Raw genomic sequence first — 17,663 nt, forward strand, 5'->3', positions numbered from 1 at the left:
CCAGTCCCTGCCACTGAAAAACATCCCCACAGTATGATGCTGCCACCACCATACTTCACTGTAGGGATGATGCCAGGTTTCTTCCAGGCGTGATGCTTGGCATTCAGGCCAAAGAGTTCAATCTTGGTTTCATCAGAACCAGAACCATCGTTTCTCATGGTCTGAGAGTCTTTAGGTGCCTTTTGGCGAACTCCAAGCTGGCTGTCATGTGCCTTTTACTGAGATGTGGCTTCCGTCTGGCCACTCTACCATAAAGGCCTGATTTGTGGAGAGCTGTAAAGATGGTTGTCCTTCTGGAAGGTTCTCCCATCTCCACAGAGGAACTCTGGAGCTCTGTCAGAGTGACCATTGGGTTCTTGGTCACCTCCCAGACCAAGGCCCTTCTCCCCTGATTGCTCAGTTTAGCCAGGGGGGGGGGGGGGCAGCTTTAGGAAGAGTCTTGGTGGTTCCAAACTTCTTCCATTTAAGAATGAATCAAATCAAATTGTATTTGTCACATGCACATGGTTAGCAGATGTTAATGCGAGTGTAGGGAAATGCTTGTGCTTCCAGTTCCGACAATGCAGTAATAACCAACAAGTAATCTAGCTAACAATTCCAAAACTACTACCTTATAGACACAAGTGTAAGGGGATAAAGAATATGTACATAAAGATATATGAATGAGTGATGGTACAGAGCGGCATAGGCAAGATACAGTAGATGGTATTGAGTGCAGTATATACATATGCGATGAGTATGTAAACAAAGTGGCATAGTTAAAGTGGCTAGTGATACATGTATTACATAAAGATGCAGTAGATGATATAGAGTACAGTATATACTTATACATATGAGATGAATAATGTAGGGTATGTAAACATTATATTAGGTAGCATTGTTTAAAGTGGCTAGTGATACATTTTACATCATTTCCCATCAATTCCCATAATTAAAGTGGCTGGAGTTGAGTCGGTGTGTTGGCAGCAGCCACTCAATGTTAGTGGTGGCTGTTTAACAGTCTGATGGCCTTGAGATAGAAGCTGTTTTTCAGTCTCTCGGTCCCAGCTTTGATGCACCTGTACTGACCTCGCCTTCTGGATGATAGCGGGGTGAACAGGCAGTGGCTCGGGTGGTTGTTGTCCTTGATGATCTTTATGGCCTTCCTGTGACATCGGGTGGTGTAGGTGTCCTGGAGGGCAGGTAGTTTGCCCCCGGTGATGGAGGCCACTGTGTTCTTATGGACCTACAATGCCGCAGACATTTTTTGGTACCCTTCCCCAGATCTGTGCCTCAACATAATAGTGTCTCGGAGCGCTACGGACAATACCTTCAACCTCATGGCTTGGTTTTTGCTCTGACATGGACAACCTTATATAGACAGATGTGTGCCTTTCCAAATCATGTCCAATCAATTGTATTTACCACAGGTGGAGTCCAATCAAGTTGTAGAAACATCTCGATGATGATCAATGGAAACAGGAAGCACCTGAGCTCAATTTCAGGTCTGATAGCAAAGGGTCTGACTACTTATGTAAATAAAGCATTTATTTATTTATTTTCATACATTTGCTTTGTCATTATGGTATATTGTGTGTAGATTGGTGAGGATATTGTTTTATTTAATCAATTTTAGAATAAGGCTAACGTAATAAAATGTGGAAAAAGTCAAGGGGTCTTGATGAGAGAGAGAGAAGTAGAGAAGTAGAGAGGTAGAGAGAGAGGTAGAGAGAGGTAGAGAAGGAGAGAGAGAAGGAGAGAGAGAAGGAGAGAGAGAAGGAGAGAGGGAAATGTAGATAGGAAAGGACACATGGGATGCAGCTGGGAAGTTTGATAGGCTATGTTTTCTCCCTGCCTCTCAATGCAATTCAAAGGGCTTTACTCTCTCCATTTCCCCTCCTCTCCTCCCCACCTCTCTTCCGCTCTTTGTAAAGCCTTGTCTGATTCCATGACAGAGTTGCACAATGGCAGTGAAAGAGACAGCGGGAGATAAAGGAAGGCTCACTGCAAAATAGAGGTGGAGCTATACTGTACTACACTGAAAATCGCATATACGTATATACGGGCTGGGTATCTGAAAAATGTAAGACACGGAAATAACAAATAATTCAATAAATCAAATCATGTATTAGAACCTCGATTTAACATCACATTATTAAAACAAAAATGTACAGCAGAAAGTTTTTTTTTTTAATATCAAGGCACTCTTCAGATTTTTTGCAACAGAAAAAAAAAAAAACTTGGTATTTTCACAAGGACATCAAAATCACTCTCCTGTCTCTCCTATTCCATTTTTTATTTATTTTTTGCGCTCAGGGATGCATTTCGTGAAGACATACCCATCCGTCAACGTGACGCTCCATTGGAGCGAGCAGCAGCGTGTTGTTGGGCGAAACCTTGAGATGAGCCATGGCTCCCTGAGCTAATGGGGAAGAACGCTGTCTGTACTTGGGAAAACAATACCTTTTGTGTAAGGGCCTGGTCTGGTCTGGTCTCTGTCTGTCTGGTCTGGTCTGGTCTGGTCTCTGTCTGGTCTGGTCTGGTCTGGTCTGGTCTGGTCTGGTCTGGTCTGGTCTGGTCTGGTCTGGTCTGATCTGGTCTGTCTGTCTGTCTGTCTGTCTGTCTGTCTGGTCTGGTCTGGTCTCTGTCTGTCTGGTCTGGTCTGGTCTCTGTCTGTCTGTCTGTCTGGTCTGGTCTGTCTGTCTGTCTGTCTGTCTGGTCTGGTCTGGTCTGGTCTGGTCTCTGTCTGTCTGTCTGTCTGTCTGTCTGTCTGTCTGTCTGGTCTGGTCTGGTCTGTCTGGTCTGTCTGGTTTGTCTGGTCTGTCTGGTCTGTCTGTCTGGTCTGTCTGGTCTGGTCTGGTCTGTCTGTCTGGTCTGGTCTGTCTGGTCTGTCTGGTCTGGTCTGTCTGGTCTGTCTGGTCTGTCTGTCTGGTCTGTCTGTCTGGTCTGGTCTGTCTGGTCTGTCTGGTCTGGTCTGTCTGTCTGGTCTGTCTGGTCTGTCTGGTCTGGTCTGTCTGGTCTCTGTCTGTCTGTCTGGTCTGGTCTGGTCTCTGTCTGTCTGTCTGTCTGTCTGGTCTGGTCTGGTCTGTCTGGTCTGTCTGTCTGGTCTGTCTGTCTGGTCTGTCTGTCTGGTCTGTCTGTCTGGTCTGTCTGTCTGTCTGTCTGGTCTGTCTGTCTGTCTGTCCTGGTCTGCCTGTCTGTCTGGTCTGTCTGTCCTGGTCTGTCTGGTCTGTCTGTCTGTCTGGTCTGGTCTCTGTCTGTCTGTCTGTCTGTCTGGTCTGGTCTGGTCTGTCTGGTCTGTCTGGTCTGTCTGGTCTGGTCTGGTCTGTCTGGTCTGGTCTGGTCTGGTCTGTCTGGTCTGTCTGGTCTGGTCTCTGTCTGTCTGGTCTGTCTGGCCTGTCTGTCTGTCTGGTCTGGTCTGGTCTCTGTCTGTCTGTATGTCTGTCTGTCTTTTCTGTCTGGTCTGTCTGGTCTGTCTGTCTCCTGTGTGAAGTAGGTCTCCCTACTATGGGGTGTAACTGGTTTATGAGAGACTGTACTGTGTCTACCATATGAGTCTGCGGTCTTTCAGACTTGAGTGTCTTTCTTGAGCATCTCTCTCTCTCATTTATGTGCCATCCCTGTAAATGTTTCTCCCTTTTTTCCCCCCAAGTACTTCCACACACAGGGTTTGACTTCCTCTGAGTTTGTCATTCCATCCACGATGATGACCCTGTCCATTTATATTGCGGTGATATTAGTCACACTGTGGTACCCAAAATACTTTGTGTTCTGACTAATCAAAAGGTTCTGGGATTTTCCTGCCACCCACCGGACCAACAAAGCCAATATCTCGAGACAAACAGTCTCCTGCCATGATCCAGAAATAACTGTCCACCACCCATCCTTTGGGAAACCGCCTTAGAGGCAATACTGAACTTTGGCCTTTGGGGGTGATCTCATCTCCCTCTCATCTCCCAATCTCCTGTTTCACTCTCCTCTGCCCCTCTCCTGTTTCACTCTCCTCTGCCCCTCTCCTGTTTTACTCTCCTCTGCCCATCTCCTGTTTCACTCTCCTCTGCCCATCTCCTGTTTCACTCTCCTCTGCCCCTCTCCTGTTTCACTCTCCTCTGCCCCTCTCCTGTTTCACTCTCCTCTGCCCCTCTCCTGTTTCACTCTCCTCTGCCCCTCTCCTGTTTCACTCTCCTCTGCCCATCTGTGAATGAAACAAACTGAGTGACTCAGAAAACAGGAAAAAAAGTTTAATTTTAGCATCAACACGTAATTCCCTCTCCCTTGCCATCGCTTCTATAAATACACATCTATTTTGTAGGGGATGGGGCGAGGGATGGAGGTTGCCTGGCAACCACATCCTGTCTTGCATGTCACATGAAATGGGTTTACTAGCACTGAATTCAGGAGTAGTAGCACACTGGTGGTATACAAAGCTTGGCATAGTTGCTGGCAGCAGGCATCACATCAGAAACCCACACACATTCAAACACACACACACAGCTACTAACAAGAGAGTCTCCTCACATCCATTTGCCATGGGGTGACAAAGAGGTGTCTGTCAACGATTGTATGCTTTTACTGTAGGCTAAATGTTCGATACAACTTTACGTGTTACTTAAGGCTGGAAAATGGAATGAAATGGAAGCAGAGGGAAATAGGGAACTGTGTGTACCAGATGACCTTTCTGCACATCATTCTGGATGACAGCACATCGTAAGTGGGCAGCAGAGCTGATATGTAGATGAGAGAGGAAGTGATTGCTTCACTTTGGTGAAGTGATTGCATATAGGTCGCAAGTGGGTTTGTGGGCATGACTTCGGAAAACTATCTAGCGTCTCCACTCGAAACCCACTCTCTCTCTCCTACTGTGGTATCATCACCACAGAAGGGGACTTTATTCAATGAAGAGCAGCACTTTAGCAGACAAGTGTCATTCGACATGTTCCGAGCGATGTTGAGGCGAGGAACATCGAATAAGGCTCAGCTCAGTCGGCTAGATGTACCAACGAGGAAGTGATCGAGGAAGTGAACGATCACGCCTCTGAGCATTCACATTCACGGCTGACGTCAGGCCCACCGCTCCCATTGGAGGAGAGGTAGAGCCACCGAGCATTCCGATTGGGTGTTAGGGGCCAGCCTGTTGCTGGGCTGTTTCCATGGTGATCGCTGTTTTTCCGCGCCACATCGGGAGCCAGGGAATTCATGGAAAAGAGGAAATGGTGGGCGAGAGAGGGAGAGACTGACACATGGTTCAATTAAGAGAGAGAGAGAGAGAGAATTCTGGGATTGTTGTAGGCAGTTAAGATGGCTGACTCAGATGAGAGACAAGGGGCTTAGCAGATAGTTAGCACTGATCTAGAATCAGTTGTGCTCATTTGCTCATAATTAGTACATTGGGTCTTTCCACTAAATAAGTGCCTTTTGCGTCCCTTTAATATTTTAAGTAGACATCATGCACCAATATTGTATTTTAAAACCATGTTACAAATGGAGTACCTTTTAAAATAGACTACATGAAGAATTCCATAAATCACATTTTTTTATATGAATAACGGCATCTTGACATGTCCCACAGCCAACTCGGTGTCACTTCTAGGAAGATTTTAACCCACGAGATCCCAACATTTCTTCAAGTTTCTCCATCACCGAACTCTCGTTTTAATATGGCAAAACTATCACTTTTTGAATATTTTTTCCCAAAAGAAACATTAAACATCTAATAGTTCTAACATCTAACATCTACTGTTTTTGGCAATTTTCTGGTGTTTTTTTGACCACCTGGGGACATTTTGTTAGTCCCCACAAGGTCAAATGCTACTTCTAGAGGGGTAAGGGTAGAGAAGGGTAGAGAAGAGAAGGGTAGAATAGAGAAAGAAAAAGCAGCTGGAGAGTGAAGCCCCTTATTCCCATTGAAAAAGCAATATGAAAATCTCAAGGCAACTGATTTAATGCCAGTAGTTAATCCTGTGAGATGGTGGGCCACTCAGCTCTACTCCCCACAGAACACAGTGTACAATACCACAATAATAACACAATGTAGCCATTTGTTTCCCTACAAGAAACCACTATTTGGGGGCTAGTCTAGGATTTTAACCCTGGGCCTCTCATAGCCCAGTATGCTGCGAATCACCAGAATGAGTTTGTAATAGTTTTGAAAAAAAACTTCTTCATCCCACTCAAAACATGTACACAACCCTATCATAACAGAAATACCTACTAGGTGTACTGATTGTGCTATAGTTAAATTGAGTGTGCTGCATTGAGGACCTAGTTGAAAACAGCACATGGCCTTGTCATGTGTATGACCGTCGGGTGTTTCCTTACAGACATTTCCATTAACAGAATGAGGTATGAAAAGCATCATTATCTTACCAGTCAACACACCCCGCCTGTTCACATGCACACAACATCATGGTTGATCTCTGCAACCCACTGCTCCCTCTGGTGGCCGGTCTGGGTAAAACGTTTCTCCTCTGATTTGGAATTACTGGATGGCGAAGTAATTATATGATGTATATGATGTAAACGTGATCATTTTTAGATTCTAACCATTAGGTAGTGTTTGTAAAAAAATATATATATACATAATTTAAAAAAAGTTGGATTCACTAAAGCGATAGTGCAGGAAAAGTACATATGTATATATTTGTTTCCTTACCTTGAGAGTTTTGGAGAAGGAAATCCACACTGTGATTTAGCCACTGCCACCAATGGCTAATATTTGCATTTTCAGACCAAAAACCAATCAATGTATCCAGATTAGCATGTTTTAAATGTCAGGCCCAAATATGCTACCAAATACTTTATTTAGTGTCACAAAGAGGAGCGATTTCACTGAAATGACATGCAAACAGAGAATATCAAATTAATAAAATCTTACCACCATATATCACTTCAACATACCAGACACATTCATATCAGTCAGTGTTTTAATTACTAAATCAATTCATTATATGATCTATAGTGTGTGTAGTTTAATGGAAGGTGGATATTGAGGTAATAGGAAGAGCAGGCACAACTATGATCTGAAATAGCTGCAGGCAAAAAGCTATTCCTGGTGATTTTCTTAAACACACCCCCCCCCCCTCCCACCCACCCCCACCCCCCACCCACCCACAAAAAAAAGCATGTTATAATCTGCTGTTATAAATCTGGTCTGTGTTGGCAACTCTAGCCATGTTGTCAAACTGTTGATCTACGGATCAGAGAAGGGAAGAAGTGTTGTTTGACTCCGAGGCCTACTTACGGATACAGCCACTGGTAGTACTTGGGTGAATATATTTCATCTCCATCACTAAGCACTCTAGCCATAATTGAAAGTGCTTTAATATCAGACACTTCCTTCATCTTCAACACAAGGGTTAGTGATGTAGCATTAGCATCATTTTGGTTCCCGTCTCATTTAAAACCGCAATCTGGGATATTTACAGCCATCATTAAGCATTTAAATTAATTATATAATATATAATATAAAATTATATATATATATATATATATATATCCATTGATTCCTGTGGAATATCATTTAGAAATGCATCATGAGTTTACCACAACTGTCTTCTATCATGCCCCAAAATGTAAGGTTTTTTTGTTCCATTATAAACAGTGTCTTTGTTAAACAATGCATAACTTTAAAGTACGTTTACAATTATCATGTGGATGTCAAGGACTGTCAGTCCTTGCAGAAAGAGCCCCGTTTATGAATTTGAGGATTCATTGAAGGGGGGTTACATGACCCCAGCCTCATCCCTCATCTGTATACCAAAACAAGTGACGGGCAGCACGTTTGGCTGGGGGGAAAAAACAAATCCCAGACTGCACCTTTAACGCTCCCTAGTCTGTTTAATATACGCTTCAACACACATCTGCATGCCTGGCTCAGTAGCTCAAAAAAAATGACAACACTTTTCACAAGCAGCACGTCTAGTGGTGCCTAAAACATTTTTTTGCGGCTAAAATAATACTCCTGGATTTGTCTGTGCTTGAGCCTCCGGAGGATATGTTTACACACAAATCTCAGGCATACTGTAATTTGCCATGTTTTATGTTTTTTGGTTTTGTTAAGTGTGAAAGTACCTGCCGCTTTGACATGTGCTCTGGGGCTGAAATGTTGGATGTTGTACTAGCTGAAAATGATCTTAAAACATGTTCTGTGATGTTGATCCCCCCCCCCCCCCCAGGAGGCCTATAACACTAATTAAAGACAGAGGTTAACAAATGCATGGTGACAGTTCTACGGTCAGGCTATATCACTTGGGTGCTGGCTTTAGAATGGTAACAGACACATACTTGTCCAGGGGCAACAAAGGGCAATCAGTGTCAGCTACCACTGGACATTATACTGCCACAGGATGTGATGCTGTCAGTGACACATGTTGGTTGGTCATTTAGGAGCCTTAAAGGACTCAAGGCCTGGAGGTCGTTGTGACTCAATAGAAGTTTAACAGAATACAGCGAGACATTCAGGGCCTTTGGTTTACATTTTATTCGACAAGACAATGATCCTTAAAACATATAATAGGTTTTCAAAAAAGCAAATGACATTTTTTTAAAGGGGGGGGGGGGGGGGGGGGGGAATTAAGAACATGTTTACAAAAAAAAAAAAATCACAATGATCAAGTGTTTGGCTTTCCACAATCAGAGGTTAACTCGTATTTTTTTTATCTCATATTTATTTTCTAAGACAGAAACAAATGTGTAAGTGAACAAGCTAAAAAAATAAAGTAACGAAGGCACATCTGGCTTGGTGATGAAAAAAAATGCGACAATGAATGTGAGATCATTAAACAAGCGGGGAATGAAGAAGACCGGATTCAGATTAGCGTTAATCGCTAACATTCACAGTTTGTATTTTTTGGCATTAAACCTATCGGGACGGAGGCAAAGCGCTTGGCAAACACACACTGCAACTCATGCTGCAGCGAGAAATCGTTATCAGATGCCTTGACTATAAAACAACAGAACTAAACAGAATGCTGACTCATTGGTCTCTGATAATAACAAACCCAAGGGGCCCAATGATTGTCGTTTTCTAAACTCAATATATCAACACATCTTACATTTTGAGGCTCTTTTTATAGGCAAAACACAAAACAGTACAATATATTTCCGACGGCAATATGAAGCAATAAATAAAAAAATAAGAAGATGGAATCACAGTTTATAAAAGCAAATTAAAAAAAATGCACAGTTAATTTCCCTTTGAACTCTGACCTGTGTAAGGGCTATAAAATTCAGATGTGATTGTCTGATACTGCACCACTTTATGCGAGCCCGCCGCCCACAGTCATACGTTTTCAAAAATGGCGGCACGAGTCTTTTTGCACAGAGAAGAAGTTGAGCTACCCATAGTTCCATGCAGCATGCAGACATTCTTTTATCTTTAAAAGAAACACCATAGAGACCCGAAGTGCCACCAAAAGCCAATGAAAGTTGTTTTCAAAGTGATTGTCACATAAAAAAAAAAACGACAATAGCGCAGTGGAGCACTGACTGTGATTGAATAAAGAACCGTGAGGTAGGCAGTTACTACTGTGTTCTATTTCTCTGTGTCCATATGCCCACCTAGCAGTCTATATACCATATCTATTTTTTCTACATCTGTCCAGCAATCATTAGTGTCATTGTATCTATTTATTTACTTACAAAGCTACATGTGCTTTTTTGTTCACGTTGTCTTTTTCTTTGCGTCTTTTTTTTATTATTCAACAAGCTAATGTACTTAGCGAGTATAGCCTCGCTTGCCTCTGTTGAGGTGACGCGGACAGATCAATGCCCTCGTGGAATTGTGCGACTCAAGCTCTTTGGAACGGCCAGAACCAATGATTTTTGTTCCCATTACTCAGCAAGAGTTACATACAACTCTTTGTTTATTGCGCCCTGCAGTAAGCACTCTGGACAGAACATGTATGCTGACTGACTTAGTATCAGCTAAAAGCTATCTCATGTCGTGCTGTGCGCCTTCTATACGGCCTAAATCACCCCGCTGCTCCACATCCATGTGTTTGTGCTTGAAGTAGACGATACAATGAAGGAACGCAAAGACATCGACAACATTCAAAAAGTATAAGCCCTGGTGTGTCTGTAAGTAGCCTTGGGGGGAAAGTGAGCCAACTGATTGAAACAAGCCACCGATCATGCCATGCAGAGTTACAAGGGCTAAAATCCCCACAGCATTTTTAGATTAAAAACATAAGCCTTGTGACTGACAACCTCAATACCCGTTAAAGTAAAATGTATACTTTTTTTTTTCCAATTTCACATGGAAACTGACACCCCTATACATAGAGGTTCTGAAAACACCTACACTCTTTTTTTGTTTTGACATTTTACACATTTCACCGACAATATATTAAATCAGCATTATTATTTACAGTGTTCGTTGATAATTTGGTTCACTTTGACATCTTTGACCAACTTGACACGGTCTCACATAATTGTTCATCAATGACGTTTTGCACATTTGTGTTTCGGTACATAAAAGAATAAGACTAAAATAGAAAAGATTTCAATTCATATTTTACTGCGTGTAAAATAAACAGCATATATTACAGCGTATAATAGCCACTTCATCTACATAAATTGGTACTAATGGCAGTATTTTCCAATATATGCTGGGTATTTTGACACTGAAAATACAATCGTTATAATTTGAATTTAATTTGACTTAAATGTTCATCTTTCCTGTGTGTGGGGGGGGGGGGATTGCACGCTCATTGATAATTGTGTTTGCATTGTGTGCTTTGCTGGAAACAAAGATGTCACACTTCGTTACCCTAACAACGTAGTATTGCCAGCTCTTGCAATTTAGATTGAACCCAAAACATGAGTTAGATTCTTAAACTTTGTCATGTTGCAATGTTATAAAGCAGTGACAACCTCATTCTGTTCATACTGCCATAAAACGGCATTTTGGTCTGAGGATGCTTACTGTACATTATAAACTGGGTGGTTCAAGCCCTGAATGCGGATTGGCTGAAAGCTGTGGTATATCAGACCGTATACCACAGTTCTAATTACGTTGGTAACCAGTTTATAATAGCATTAAGGCACCTCGGGGGTTAGTAGTATATGGCCAATATACCACGGCTAAGGGCTGTACCCAGAAGAACAGCCCTTAGCCGGGGTATATTGGCCATATACCACACCATCTCTGGTCCTTATTGCTTAAGTATAACACTGCAACATTCAAACAAACAGTTTCGAGTGATAATTCTGATGATATTTTGAATTGTGTTTCTGGTGATATTACCTTTCCGGAATCACAAGAGTAGTAAACACTGCATTTAGGTTCTGATCACATCGGGAGGCTGGATCGGTCCAGAGCCTTCCTGGGTCTACAGGCACGTTGTTGTTGTCGTCGTCACGGAGGCTAAAACGTCATCTGCTAAACATACATGGCTGCCGACACAAAGCTTTCTCCGCGGGCCACAGTGGTCGACGGCGGCTCATCAACGTGGTGACCGCCCGCGCCGGAGTACGGAGGCAGGGCTCCGTCATTTAGCGTGTCGTCGACATCGGCATACCGTATCGAGCCCTCCAGGACAGCAGGGCCGCCGCCATTAGCAGCCCCACCGCCGGCAGCGTTGTCATCGTCATCGTCGCAGGCATCCAGATCCTGTAACAGCAACAGATCCCGGTTGAACCAGCAACAACTCTCGAGAAAATGTCATCAACTGTGGTATGGTAGACAAAATCCACTCCTTGACCATGCACCGTTCAATAGTTTCACAATAGGTTCAAATAGCTTGTTTTGCTTACAAAATAGTCAAGATGTTGAGGGACCATGCAGGCAGAATGTTATAATATAGTACAAAAGGGTGAGTAATCGGACGATAGAGACGAATCCAGACTCTAGAAAGCAGCCGGCTGTACCTCATGAAGGGTAAAGGTCGTACAGGTAGTAAATCAACGACTATAAACAGCACTGTGTGAAAATGGAGACATTCCGGGTTGTGTTCATAAGGCACCCAATGGCAGACAACAGACTGAAACATGGAGCAACTACCTGGACTAAAGTACGATAGGAAACATTCCATTTTTTTTGGTTTTCTGGTGTGACCTAAAGATCACAACCCGGAGATTGGAGGATGTCCTCTTACCGTGACAGGCTCTCCGCTGGTCTCGTAGTAGACCTTACTTAAAGGCTGGGTCTCCGTCAACTCCTTCGTCACTGGGTCCGTGACATGCTTGTTCAGCTGTGGGTAAAGTCAGATAACTGGGCCACTCATCTCCAATCAATAGCCATTAGCCCCATTACGAACTGCACTCCGTGTGGTTTATGACCTTCAATAATAACGAGCCCTGAGTGACAGGGAACGTGGACCACTCACCATCTCTGTGGAGCTGCCGGTCTTCACAGGCGGAGGGGGCTTGTGCTTGGGAGGACCACTGATTGGATGAGAGAAAAGGAGGGCAGGGGGAGAGGTTAGTGCAACTCACTCTGTCCACACCTAACAGATATGGAGTGAGTAAAACTTAATTGATTGGAGGAAAGATATGGATTTGCTAAATCGTACATATTGAAAAAAAAATATGACTGAGAAATCGCTAAGAGTGTCCTGAAAGGACAATTTGCTGAGAGCGGGGACACTCACTCTCCGTTCTCTGCGTTCTGCTTGCGTTTGCGGACCAGCACGATGGCAGCGCCCACGATCGCCAGCAAGAGGACCACACCAATGATGCCTCCGATAATGCCAGCCGTCGACGGCCCTGCTGTTTTCTTTCGCTGCTCTGAAAGAGAAGACGACGCGGGGGTACTTAGGATTTCGTCCAATTCAAATATACGTGTCATCACACCTTGCGATAAGAGCTGGGGGGAACATCAGCTGTTAGAAATCAGAATCCAATCAGAAGTGTTAAATGAAAACAGCTGTACTGAAGAACAGGGGCCTGTTCAGGAGGATGTTACAGAACATTCAGATACAAACGCGTCACACAGAACAGACATGACTGTTCATTCTATTTCTCTCTGCAACATTCAGAACGTTTCTCACCATCGAACGCACGCCAGGAAATGAGCTGTTAGGCATTTAAATGCCTGCCACACATCTTATCATCCCCCGATGTTCTGCGTTGACCTCAGTCTCCTTGCTCAATTATGCCTATGTTTGTGATTTCCAGAGGGCATTGAGGCTGAGTGAGGCGTCTAAATTAAATGTAAAAGCCTCTCATTATGTTGGTTTTAACCAGCTTGCAGTTTCCACAGACTGCCACTAGTCCACTATTATCCTCAATATCACATTGGAGGATAATGGCGGTCGACTTCCTCTTTTCAGCCACATGGTGGTGTGCTGTTGCCAAGCTAGCACCTCGCTGCTGAGAGTGAGTGAGTGAGAGCATAAATTACTTTGTGGATTCTCACTCCGGCTTGCGTCCATATCACAGATTCCGACTACGGGTGATTCCACTGGGAACGGCGCAGACCCGCGCATCTGTTAGCTGTGTAGGTGTAGTGGAGTCTGCTGTTTCTACGCCGGGGACACGTTCAGAGACACACACTCATACAACCTCAGTCACAGCCGAAAAGAGACCGGTCAGCGTCAATCATTTGCTATCGCATAAACATGAAATGGAGAAGGGAAGATATGGGGCGGTGGCCAGGGCTCGGTCCTGAATTGCTCGCTCTCTCTCTTTCTTAAAGCTGGATCCACAGACACTCACACACACAAAAATCTATACAGACAGAAGCCCCCCCCTCCCCCAACCTTGGCATCCCTCTGTGGGTACCCTAGCTGCTGATCTGATGTGCTGTGCTTGATATCAGCGTTTACATTAGCAGCGTTTACCATTAATGTTCTCAGTTAAAAAAAGAACTGTATTTTCAATAATGAGTCATGTTAGTTACTGCATCAAAAACAAGCCGTCTAACATGGAGGAAATGAACTGGTCTTAAAACAATTATTGACGGAAAAAGAAAAACAAGCTGTTGTTATTGGTCAAGTCCAGATACACCCATCCCTGTTTCAGTCTGTTTTCTTATGTTCAGTCTGTTTTCTTATACCTGATGAATATAACCCTGTTTGAAGGGCGGGAGGGCTGAGTGCTGAGGGAAGGAGGTAAAAGAAACAGACGATTGTATTGGCTGGGAAAAGGGGGGTAACGATAGGGGGTGCCCACCCACCCGATACCCACGGGTTTGGCAGAGAATGAGGGCCAAGACAGGGTGGGGGTAAGAAGAGAGGGAGGGAGAGAGAAAAAGGATTTGGATCAGATTTTGTCAGGGTGGATACAAGAATGGGGCGTGGTGGAGTGGAGAGGGAGACGATGTCATTGGAGACTGATTAGCTCACAAAACAGATGTGATGTGAATAGACAAACCCCTTAGCACACTCAAACACACACTAAGACCCACCCCACACACACACACTCCTACCCAGTCATCCTAACATATTCTACCCCATATCTCTCCCAGTTCAGTCACTTACCAATACCATTCAGTGAGTAAAACCATTCTGTCAGCCCAGATTGAAAGAATGAGACTATCCCGAACCCACATTTTGTTACATTACAGCCTTATTCTAAAATTTATTAAATATTTATTTCTTGTCAATCTACACACAATAAACCATAATGACAAAGCGAAAACAGGTTTTTATAAATATTTGCAAATGTATTAAATATAAAAACAGATACCTTATTTACATAAGTATTCAGACCCTTTGCTATGAGACTTGAAATTGAGCTCAGGTGTATCCTGTTTCCGTTGATCATTCTTGAGATGTTTCTACAACTTGATTGAAGTCACCTGTGGTAAATTCAACTGATTGGACATGATTTGGAAAGGCACACCTGACAGTGCATGTCAGAGCAAAAACCAAGCCATGAGGTCGAAGGAATTGTATGTAGAGCTCCGAGACAGGATTGTGTCGAGGCACTGATCTGGGGAAGGGTACAAAAAAATGCCTGCAGCATTGAAGGTCCACACAGTGACCGCCCGGGCAAACTGAGCAATCGGGGGAGAAGGGCCATGGTCACTCTGACAGAGCTCCAGAGACTGGGGCGAAGGCTCACCTTACAACAAGACAATGACCCTAAGCATACAGCCAAGACAACGCAGGAGTGGCGTCGGGACAGGTCTCTAAATATCCTTGAGTGGCCCAGCCAGAGCCCGGACTTGAACCCGGTCAAAAATCTCTGGAGAAACCTGAAAATAGCTGTGCAGCAACGTTCCCCGACAGAGTTTGAGAGGATCTGCAAGAGAGGAATGGGAGAAACTCCCCAAATACTGGTGTGCCAAGCTTGTAGCGTCATACCCAAGGTTGTAATCGCTGCCAAAGATGCTTCAAAAAAGTACTGAGTAAAGGGTCTGAGTACTTATGTAAATGTGATCATTTTCTTCTAACACATTTTCAAAAAATTCTAAAAACCTGTTTTTGTTTTGTCATCATGGCGTATTGTGTGTAGATTGATGGGGAAAAAATGTAATGTAATCCATTTCAGAATAAGGCTGTAACGTAACAAAATGTGGAAAAAGTCAAGGGGTCTGAATACTTTTCGAAAGCACTGCATATACATAAGATTTGTGAGGCTAGAGAGAGAGAGATGGGAGGGAAGGATGGTGCTATGAGGGAGAGCGACAGGGGTGCGAAGGCTCTGAAGTGGGGCCAATAGAGGCAGACTGTAAAAGGTCCAGCGTCTCTCTGGGATACGGTTTAAGTAACAGGGAGGAACAACTAGCGAAACAACCCCTCACAGTCGGCCTGGCTCTCATTGCCATTGGCATTCTGCTGCTACACTCCTCCGCAAAACTCCCAACTGGGACAGCTCTCTCTATCTCTCTCGCTCTGTCTGTCTCCATCTCTCTCTCTCTCACAGTCCATTGCTCACTTTCCCTTCACTGGCAAGCAAGCTCTGAAATGTTCTCTTTTAGTCACACACTCGGTCAGACACAGAAGTACACACACACACAGCCCTTTGGGCCGAAAAATGTTCAAATTCTACATAATTACCTTATAGTTCAAAAACGAACCACTAAAAAAAAACAATTTCTTCCTCTCCTTTTTCAAAATAGGTATTGTACAGTAAGTGCTGGAGCTAGAGGGGGAACGAAGGAGTGAAAGAAAGGATAAAGAATGGAGAGGGAGAGGGATAGAGAAGATTTCAACGTAACATGAAGTCAAATACTGCCTTGTGCTTAGAGGCCAAAACTGGATTACCCCTGACATCCTCCTCCCTCCATGTGTTTTTCTTTACCCCTTCCTCTCTTCATCCCTCTCTCCGTCCCTCCCTCTTTCTCTCTCCCCGACCACCTTAGTGACCTAGCGTGTTCTCGGCTTCCCGCCTGCTCCACCAACCCAAGCCCTCACACCTTCTTACACACACACTTACTTTGCGGGGCCGTCTGTGATTGGAGAACAGGCTCGCAGGAGTGTTGCTCTCCTGGACTCTTTAGCGTCCAATGAGCCTACATCTTATCTTTCCCCATTGCTCACCAGTGAGCAATACAACGCAAGGCACACACAAAACACACACACACACACACACGGAGACCTTCAGCCCCAATAGTCATTGGATCATGACGCCTCGTGGTAGTACTCAGAAACAAACCCTGCATGTGTACGTGTGTATCTGTGCGCTTTGAGTGTCTCCGCGTTTTATGTCCCTCTTTGTCTTAATAGCTACACTTTTAAACCCTATCAATTGCCAGAGATTCTCTTTTTTTCCCGTGCCGGTCAACTCTCCCCATGCGTTTTGGTTTCCCTCCATCGTTCTTCCACTTAGTGGATTAAAAACACTGAGTTCGCTTCCTCAAATAGCATGACTGGACCAGAAAAAAAGTGTTTCTCACAAAAATAAAACTGAAATGAGTTTATCGTCATTGCAAACGCCTCCAACCATTCCATTCCCAGGGATCAAACTGGGTCAAATAGGCGCGAGACAGCAACAGCCACTTCATTTCGGCTCCAGCGTGGCCCACGTCCCCTGATCTTTGCCTTAAAACAGATCACGTACCCAGTGACTGTCACTTATCTGGGTCAAGTGGACCAGGGTTGGGTTTCGGGGGCCGCGGCTGCCGCCTTTTACCGGGCAACCTTCCGCATAGGTAATGAGGCCTGGGTGTTTGCGGGGCCACCGAGGGTTTGTCAGGTCAAGAGAGCAGTGTGTGTGTGTAGCTCAGAAGGGCATGAAGCAGGTTTACGCTCCACTGAGCTGGGTGTCTTCCAGACCAACAGGCACTTATACTAGCCTGTCTTCATGGGCACCGCTGCTTGTGCCTAGTAGCATCAAGCAGAGCCAAAGCGAATTTACTGCGATCCCTCCCCTGTTGGCCCCTGTGCATTTTAACTGTCTGGAGATTAAGCTGAGGTCAGTCAGTGACACTGCATGTTTGTTTTGTCAGATTGTGTCGCTATATCCTTCTGTCTGTTCTTCTCTGTGTGTGTGTGTGCGTGCGCCCTCACTGTGACACTGATCTCCTCTACTACCTCCATGCCCCCCTCCCTCCCTCCTCCGCAGGCAGCAGTATGCTTCCTGCCATCCAGTGCCACAGTGAATCACAGCCCACACACTCCCATCCAGCCACTGCTGGCCCTCTAGCCCTGGGTAGACAGGCCTCTTACCCCCCCACTGAGTGACCTTCCTCTCGCATACAAACACACACAAAAGGGACACAGAAACACGGCAGAAACACAGTCAGACAGACAGACGAGGACAGCAGAAATACATACTTCCACCAAGTCCCCTCCTCC

The 17,663-nt window shown here is 44.5% G+C and overlaps 1 protein-coding gene across 1 annotated transcript in view; it reads right to left on the bottom strand.

The window, feature by feature from the left end:
• Positions 1–8,443: 8,443 nt before the first annotated feature.
• Positions 8,444–17,663, bottom strand: part of pvrl2l (PVR cell adhesion molecule related 2 like) — an 83,180-nt gene continuing 73,960 nt past the window's right edge. The window contains exons 7-10 of the mRNA XM_036952772.2: positions 12,570–12,705; positions 12,306–12,363; positions 12,075–12,170; positions 8,444–11,590 (exon numbers count right to left, since the gene is read on the bottom strand). Of these exons, the coding sequence (XP_036808667.1) occupies positions 11,360–11,590; positions 12,075–12,170; positions 12,306–12,363; positions 12,570–12,705 (521 nt within the window). The 3' untranslated portion in view covers positions 8,444–11,359. The remainder of the gene's footprint in view (positions 11,591–12,074; positions 12,171–12,305; positions 12,364–12,569; positions 12,706–17,663) is intronic.

Source organism: Oncorhynchus mykiss, chromosome 18 (assembly GCF_057628025.1).
Source record: "Oncorhynchus mykiss isolate SJ-2025 chromosome 18, ASM5762802v1, whole genome shotgun sequence".
Taxonomy (NCBI): domain Eukaryota; kingdom Metazoa; phylum Chordata; class Actinopteri; order Salmoniformes; family Salmonidae; genus Oncorhynchus; species Oncorhynchus mykiss.